This window comes from Ostrea edulis, chromosome 5 (genome assembly GCF_947568905.1).
Source record: "Ostrea edulis chromosome 5, xbOstEdul1.1, whole genome shotgun sequence".
NCBI classification, from domain to species: Eukaryota; Metazoa; Mollusca; class Bivalvia; order Ostreida; family Ostreidae; genus Ostrea; species Ostrea edulis.
In genome coordinates, this window is record NC_079168.1 from 39,566,833 (window position 1) to 39,576,386 (window position 9,554).

Here is a 9,554-nt window from a genome sequence, read left to right on the forward strand (position 1 = left end):
CCCTTATCGTTATTTTTCAATTTGGATGGGCCTGTGCACAAATAGGTCATTTAGCTCTCATCCCGGAAATGACGTTTTCGACAGTGGAAAAAGTACAACTCAATGGTTGGAGGTTAGAAATTATTCAGTGTGTACATTCGTCAACATGGCTTTCTCTGCTTTATTTCACTCTTTCCTAATAACCAATCACTACAGAAGATGTTCACACTTTCCTACATATCAATTTTGTAAGCATTCAAAAATTCAGCAAGCGTTGTGAAAATACATTTATATTTTAACTTATAAACTTCATATAAGTTTGTATTATCAAAGATGATATTGATACAAAAAATTAGAATCAATTGAACCAATTATTGGCACATAAAGAACTTAACAGTTTTAAAAGTTTATATGATTTTGAAACCTAATATACATGTAACTGCTTGTAATGTAATTAGAATTTCTTTAAAAAAATTTTATACCTCGAAACGATAGTTGTTAGGTTTTATTGGTTGTTTAAGTCCCGTCGAGAGGTTTTCTCTCATATTGAGATATCACCGGTTGTATGTGAAGTACCAGAAATTTAGACCTATGCTTCATAGCGCTTACGGCTGTAACAGTGAGGGTTCTTTAACATGTAAACACCTGCCGCGACACGGGACATCTGTTTAAGGCCGCGTGGTTTTCACTTTCAAATGCCGAGCGTTTGGCGACGGATCAATCACTACCTATGTTTGAGGAGCGGGGCTCGAACTCACGACCTCCCAGTTACGAAGCGTTTTTTAAGAGAAATTATCTTAGAGATTATCACCATACTTTTTAAGCTTCATTTTGTTCCTATTTATCTTACATTCATAATTATTTCTTAAGTTTATATGTATTCTACTTCTTTTAATCTGTGTTTATTTTACTAATGTCTGTCTGTATGTATGTTATATGCAGGACCATATTGAAAACTAGCGTTATCGTTAAATATGTAATCCTGGATAAATTAAGGCTTTATTATCAATATTATTATATATATAAGCGGACGCTCTACCACTGAGCTACTGCGTTAAGTTGTTAAGCTTTAATTATTAGATATGAAAATAATTAACTTCATTTTAAGAGATCTTTTATAATGAGTAAAATATGTTCTAAATGCATAAATATGTCCATTAAAAATCACAATTGTGCACCTGACAACCCGGGCGTTCTTAGTTAGCCATTTTTGTTGTTGGTATAATTGAAAGTACACGTACATGCGTACAACTGTCAACAATTCCAACTACACACAGTCACAAAATTACGTTCTTCATATCATCACCCTTCTGATTGAAGTTAAACTAAATCTTTTGTTTTATATACTAGTTTTGAAAAGAGGGTTTCTCAGAAGAGATGAGAAAAGGTGACGATAACGAACAGTGATCAATCTCATAAATCCCACAAAAAATACAAAATCCAGAACAGGGCAAACATGGATCCCTGGAAACACCAGGTGCATTGGAGAAGTAATTAAAACTTTCCTCTTGAGTGGTCATACTCGCCGTGTGCCCTCTGTCTTGATCAGTTTAGTGGAGTTATCCATAGTCAAAATCAGTTCAAATGTGATAGGTATGAAACACGTAAGATGTAATGACAATGTGTATTTGCAAACAAAATCATTAAAACGACCATATAATTTGCGAAATGCTGACTTTAAACAACACTATTGAAACCCCTGTACATAACATCAACTCCTGTCTCCTTTATAAATTGATTTTACGTATAACATGCTCTCGTGTATTGAATCAGTTGGAAGACATATACACCATTTGAAGATAATAATGGAAAGTTTCTATGTGAATATGAGAAGTTAACTTCCAATATTTATGCAGCAGTATTCCATTATCACCTGCATAGGGTGTTTATGTATCACAACTATTCCATATGCGAAAGCATGTTTTCCTATGATCAATTTTGAATAGAGCTACTGACAAATAAGTTGATGATATAGGCGTTTCAATAGTGTCGTTTAAAATTTCGCAAATTTTATGATTGTTGTAATAATCTTGTTCGCAAAAACAACCTGTCATTAAGTCGAATGTTATCTGCCAAGTCTCATAGCAATACGGTTTCGAGATACGTCCGAGTTATTTCACTTTGGAGAACTCTCGAACATAGTAAGGCGCGAAGCAATTTGTTTACATGCGGGAGTGGGAGAAATAAGTGAATGTGCCAAGTAAGTTTCTCATATGCCGTTTCATTACCCGAGTTCGACTGATACACCTACTAAGTGATAAGTATTCAGGAAGTAGTTTTATACTTACATGTAAGTACATGGATTCTTATTATATCACGTAATTGCGTTGGTTGTACGTATCATAGCCAGGATATTAATTGCAAATATAACATTGTTATGATGTTTACACTTCAGTAAACATTTCTTTCGGTGGTACTTTGTATTTCCTACATGTACATATTTAAAGAGAAACCACTTTTACTACATTTTATCGTCTTCCTCACTGTATGTACACTCCGTCCCACTTAGGATTTCAAAGTTCCACTAAATGCACCTCTTACAGAGAAGAGCTCTTATCTCGATACTGGCGTATTGTTGGGTCGTTCTTTAGATATTAATTTTGGCGAAGGATTACTCCGTTTACCTGCTCAAGGCAGACGGCTCACAGTGTGTGCTGCCGGTCAAGAGGGGATGCTTACTCTTCCGGGGCATCCGATTCCACCTCTGGTGTTTCGAGAGATCCGCATTAATCTTACTCTCCATTTTGTATTCTTTGTGGTACTTATGAGACTGATCGCTGTTCGTTATCTTCACTTTTTCATACTGCATGTAATGTATGATTCTGTTGTAGATATGCGATCACCGTCCTCTGTCATATGCTAGTTTACCTGTTGGCATGGCTGTTTTTCGATGCCCATAGAGCAGAAGAAGCTAGCACCTACCTAAACAAAGAAGATGGTTATATATTCAGGGTAATATCGACCAATACCCAATGCAGCAAATCTGCTTACCCATAAAATTATTCACTATCACTTTTTTCAAAAACAAAACTATGAACTTCCACTCTACACTTAAATGTTGGTTTTGTTTTTGTTCGATCATTGGGTGTTTATATTGGATCATACGATCCATGAAGTATAAATGAATTTATTATTTCTGGAAATCTAGTATTGTTGTTGTTGTATTTTACATATAATCCTATGATAAGTTTCTCTTGTTTCATTTTTATATATTTGCAGGATTTGGCAATATGCGTCGTTATTGTAGGAATAATATGCAGTTGTGTATTCTACTGTCTTGTTCACGAAAAGGACAACCCACTGCCCGGAACTGGTTACGACAAGCAATTCCAAATCGAGAAGAAACCCACACCTTCTCAAAAAGACGACTGCGATGAGGAGATTGACACAAAGTCCCATTGCAATAAGAAAAGAGCCTCCAGATTCAGTTTTAAGGGGATGATTAAGTCATATTCCGCTGACAAAATTTGCAAAACCCAAGACGCGATGGAGAGGAAAATATCATCCATGTCGTGTCCCGAGAGCGATGTTTTAGAGAGAATATCTTCAATATCATGTCCTGAAAATGATATAGAGATGTTTCCACTGCCGAAGAATCAAAGCAGTGGTATTCCGGGTATATTAAAAGGCAAATCTCAGACAAACACACCGAATATCACAAAGAAGAGGATATCCTTCGTGTCCACTCACAGTGTTATAGAGGACGACCCACAGGAACGGCAGGAAATAGCCAAACCAAAAGGCGGACTACGAAAACATTGGAAGGAGTGGTTTAAAGAACCCAGTTTCTACCAGGCAAGGCAGGATACAATATTAGGAATGTAAAATCCGTGTTCGACGCACTCTTAATTTTGTATCCTTTTAGGAGTTAAGAGATTGATCACTGTTCGTTATCTTCACCTTTTCCTCTATACAACATTCTAAAAATGTTGGTCAAATGATTGTCAATATTCACAGCATGACGCGTCATTACATTTCATATGTTACTTTATAGATTCACAAATCATTCTCACTCGTCACAATTTGTAACATATTTTTCCACCTTCTTTTCAGATGGCCTTGATATACATGTGTACACGACTAACCGTCAATATATCGCAGATCTATATGCCAATGTATATTACAGAAACACTGCACATGCACAAAGTAAGTAAAGAGTCCATACTTTTTAAAATGATATTCATTCACCCCGAAATCTGATACCATAAGGAATAAATGTATCCATATTTATGATGATTATAAAAGTACTCGGGACACAATCTTGTAACAGAAAGCAATTGACGATCGATTCTAACTGTTCTACAGGACTCGGTAGCTATCGTTCCGTTGGTTGGATATGCTGCTGGATTCTGCACATCACTCTTCATGAATAACACAAATAAGCTACTGGGACGAAAGGTTAGTTTGATTTTCGTGAGTGGAAATAAAAATGATCAAATTAAATAGAAGATATCAATGACTGAAAAAAGCATAACTGAATATATTATTGTGTAAAGACTCACATGTACAAAATGGCATGTTACATATGTAACATGTAAATACAGTAAGTCAAGAACGGTGACTTATCCTATAAAAATACAAAATTGAGAACAGGATAAACACGGGCCCCAGAAATACCAGAAGTAATACCAGAGGTGGGATAATGTGGCTAGGAGGAGTAAACATCCCCTGTTGACCGGTCACATCCGCCGTGAGCCATGCATCTTGATCAGAAAAACGAGTAATTCGTAGTATAAAAAAAATCAGCGTGTAAAGACCTCTCTAACAATCGATATGAAACATATCTGACAGCATTCGATCTAACGACAGTTTGTATTTGTAAAACACAAGATCATTATAACGACTATAAAATTTGTGAAATGCTGACTTTAAGCGAGACTGTTGAAATCCCTGCAATATCAACTTGATTGTCAGTAGCCTGCCTTGATTTAAAAACTGACCATACGTAAAACAAACTCTTGCGTATCGAATCAGTTGAGAGATATAAACACCATATTCAGGTGATAATGGAATACTGCTATATGGATATGGGATGCTGATGATGGAGAAACTGAAATCATCACGTTTATCATAAAGTTGAGTTATTAGTTTGCTGTTAATGTCCATTCAGTAAAACATCTAACTGTGAAACTGCTGTGGAGGACTACGAAGTGTCTTTTATTTCGAGTTCACTGGGATATATCGAATCAACATAGCTACGAGATCGAATGAAAATGAAAAAAATGTTAAAAGAGAAAACGTCATCGATGCATCTAAAGGTCGACTTGAAGGCCACAGCAAGATATTTCTCTTCCTCGTGTGGAAGTATTTGAATAAATTTTAATCTAAAATTCATTTTAAAACACTTTCAGACTTTTGTGACATATTTTGTGTACATTTGATGTAACATGAATAACCTTAATTTACAGAGAACATACATAGTCGGTATATCGTGTACACTGGGAGCGTGCGTGTGGATCTTCTTTATTGACGAGGCGACGTCTAGTCGTGTTTATGGGGTCGCTGCCCTGAGTGGTGTGGGAGGCTCCACGGTCCTTGTGACGTCACTGGCCATGACATCTGATCTCATAGACCAATATTCGGTATGATGTATTACTACAATTGTTAACCTACCTTTGAACGATATTTTTTTTTTCATTTTATATGTTTACTGCCTATTTACCTGCAAGATGAACACTCACAAAAATTCAATCTAGATGGTTAAAAAACTTTCGTTTCTAGCCTCTAGATACATATAATTTAATCATCAAATTTTTATGAAACTCAATATATACACCCAGGGGTGCATGAGCCGAGTTGTATGGGATACATTGTAAAGGCAGGAATGATGTGGCGTATTTATAATTGTGAAGAACTAATTTCAGTTTTAAACTTTTCGAGTTACTGTCCAGAAACCATATTTGTCTGAAGTTTTCAATCTATTTTCGGTCACTGTAACCTTGACCTTTGACCTTTTTTCTCCAAAATAAATAGGGGCCTTGCTTTGCTGGTATCCAACAATATATCCAAGTTTCATTTGATTCAAATTAAAAAATTTCGAGTTATCCTCCTGAAACCAATTTTAAAAAAATCTATTTTCGGTCACTGTGACCTTGATCTTTGACCTATTTTCTCCAAAATCAATAGGGGTCTCCCTTACCTAGTACATAACAATATTTTTAATTATCATTTGATTCGGATTTAAACTTTTTGAGTTATCATCCGAAAACCAAATTTTTCTGAAATTTTCATTCTATTTTCGGTCACTGTGACCTTGACCTTTGACCATTTTTCTCCAAAATCAATAGGGGTCTTCCTTACTTGGTACCCAACAATATATCAAAGTTTCATTTAATTAGATTGTAAACTTTTTGAGTTATCATCCGAAAACCAATTGTTGATGCCCAACCGCCCGCCCACCCGCATCACAAAACCAATAGCCGAGTTCAACTTCGTTGGAACTCGGCTAAAAACCTTTCATGATGTCTCTGAATATATATGCCAACCATATTTTATTTGACAAAATTATAACCGAAATAGTATACACATTTATTTTCAACAGAACAGTGCCGCCTTTGTGTATGGAGCGATGAGTTTTACGGAAAAACTTGCCAATGGACTGGCTGTCGTTCTTATACAACGCTACAACCCCTGGTAAGTCTGAAAATAGCAGGCTGTTATATCATATCTGTTATATCATACTATTTTTAAGTCCGTAATAAGTCTAAAATTAACAGCCTCTCTTATCATACTACTCTAAAGTCCGTAATAAGTCTAAAAATAACTGACTTTCTTACCATACTATATACTCTTAAGTCCGTAATAAGTCTGAAAATAACTGACTGTACTATCATACTACTCTAAAGTCCATAATAAGTCTAAAAATAACTAGCTGTTCTTACCATACTGATAGGTCTGAAGATAACTACATGTATGAGTAGAAAGCAATACTCGGAGTAAATATGAAAATAAATGGCTTTTCTTATACACATGTACAAAGCTACATGTATGACCCGTGATAAGTCTGAAAATAATTAAATAATTGTTTGTTCTTAAGCAACACAACAGATCATGATAAGTCTGAAAATATCTGGCTGTTCTTAAAAAACACAACCCATGGTAAGTCTGAAAATATTTGCCTGTTCAATCTGTGGTGAGTCTGATAATAACTGGCTATTCTTAAACAATGAAAGAACCTGTGGTGAGTCTGAAAATAACTGGCTGTTCTTATACAATGAAAGAACCCTGGTGAGTCTGAAAATAACTGGCTGTTCTTATACAATGAAAGAACCTCTGGTGAGTCTGAAAATATCTTATACAATGAAAGAGGCCCTGGTGAGTCTGAAAGTAAATGCCTGTTGTAATGGCACAAGGTTACATCCCGCAAGTCTGAAAATATGTTGCTGTTAATTTCTTATTCAATGCTACGACCCGTAATAAGTCTGAAGATGATTGGCCGTTCTTGTTATGCATAACGTAAGGGTTAAATATGAAGATACTTGTTGTAAGTAACTGGCTGTTGCTGAAGCGAGTTTACACAATGTAATGCTAAACCATCCCGTGGGGATCCGGGTTAGAATAGATCCTCGGTACCCTCTTGCTTGTCGTAAAAGGCGACTAAATGGGGATGAGACCGCAAAAACCGAGGTCCCGTGTCACAGCAGGTGTGGCACGATAAAGATCCCTCCGTGTTCAATGGCCGTAAGCGCCGAGCATAGGTCTAAATTTTGCAGCCCTTCACTGGCATTGGTGACGTCTCCATATGAGTGAAATATTCTCGAGAGGGACGTTAAACAATATTCAATCAATCAATCATTGTGAAAGGCATAAGATCAACTCACTATTTCAAAATGACACGTGTCGTGTGGACATTGACGACTTACTATGGTAGGTGTGCCTTACCTTTCAGTGAGAATGGTTCTGCTGCCCACATGACGCATCACTGCACCGTGTATTATCGTGACGTCCTGGTGACGGTACCGGGGGGCGTGACCTTCATCTCCCTCCTCGTGCTACTCAGCACCATGTCCTCCATCGGCGGCAGGAGCGGCTGGAAAGGTCAGAAATATAAGCATCTTGTTCCTGTCAAGTTTTAGCCGTTTTAAATACTAATTACCATTTTTTGTTACAAATTCATAAAATTATGGTTAACATTATTTTTACCAATATTCCATTCCTCTTTTTTTGAATCTGTAAACGATTTTCATAGGGAACAGAATTATTTCAAACAAGGGCAATTTACAAGTGAAATATCCGTTATACAACATGTAGAATTTTACCTCATAACATAATGTATTGCTTTGCCAGGCACTTGCCACCACCCTCATAATTCGCCTTTACTGTCAAAATTAAAAATCGTTGGGAAAAAAATTCCAGGCAGGAAGTGTTTAGAAATTTTTATTTCCTTTTTCATACAGAACACAGAATATTGCAGTCCACTTCACATGACAAATATTAGGATCGGGTCACTGAAGAAACACCAAGATTTAATGAGCAGATAGTTGAGATTTGGAAACGTTTAAAACCTTGCAATGCAAAGAGTGAAGACTTCCGGAAAGCTTGAAATGACTTCTTGAGACAGGAAGTCGTTTATGTATCATTAAAGACTTATTACCGCGTTTTAAGGGTAGGGGACTCGCTTTGCAAAGTGATAAACAAATATTAGAGGGTGGATTCCTCTCAGATTTAGTGGACATATAATGTACATGCAGAACTTGAGGACATATCTACTTTCTTTCCACTACAAAAATATTGGTTTCACAGACGGTTCTTGTGCCAAGGTCGCTATCTGCTAATGGAAATCTTTTAATATAACAAACATTAGTTGTAATGTCCTAATTTGAATAATAAACAATCTGAACACGTTTCTACTTTTTACAAATCGACTGAATTCCTCGCTCAATTCAGCTGTTAATTGGGTTATGCTATCCTCGGACTTTATGATGTGCGGTGAATTACGACGGGTTGTCTACATGGAAAATGTCAGAAAATGCGATAAATTAAGTTTGATTAAATAAATGTAGGCATCCCTTGTCCTCAAAAGCCCAGACAATCTCCAAATATACCCGTCAGAGGAAGCAAGTGCTCAGACAATCTCCAAATATACCCGTCAGAGGAAGCAAGTGCTCAGACAATCTCCAGATATACCCGTCAGAGGAAGCAAGTGCTCAACACGAAATTTAACATGGCTGACGAGTTTGTTTTTAATTAAGTGTAAGTGACGACAGAAATTATGGTATTTTCTTTTGATTTTATCTACTAATTAAGATGAAGAGAATCGATGTGAAATACCAATCATAGCGATCGTTTATCATCACTGTAAAATGGTCTATCGAGTCCATAACTTTGTGGCACTTAAAAAGCTTTTTCACTGGGTCAGTGAATAATCAAATCTATCAAAGTAATTTCTAAGTGTCAAAATGACGAAGATTCTCTAAAAGCAAGCCATTCAAAGGATGGTCATAAATTCCAGGAAAGCTCTCACCAGACCGGCCTGTGGTGAAAATATCAATAACATTTTGTTCCTTACCAATCGCAGACACGAGCATGAACAGGTGTTCAATTAACAAAACACGCATGACCAACACTATTCCTTC

The 9,554-nt window shown here is 36.4% G+C and overlaps 1 protein-coding gene across 1 annotated transcript; it reads left to right on the forward strand.

The window, feature by feature from the left end:
• Nucleotides 1–4,032: 4,032 nt before the first annotated feature.
• On the forward strand, nt 4,033–8,824 carry LOC125650552 (major facilitator superfamily domain-containing protein 12-like). The gene is made up of 6 exons (XM_048878924.2): nt 4,033–4,125; nt 4,285–4,377; nt 5,388–5,561; nt 6,521–6,612; nt 7,868–8,016; nt 8,376–8,824. The coding sequence occupies exons 1-6, from the start codon at nt 4,033–4,035 to the stop codon at nt 8,414–8,416; spliced, it is 642 nt and encodes a 213-aa protein (XP_048734881.2). The 3' UTR covers nt 8,417–8,824.
• Nucleotides 8,825–9,554: the final 730 nt, after the last annotated feature.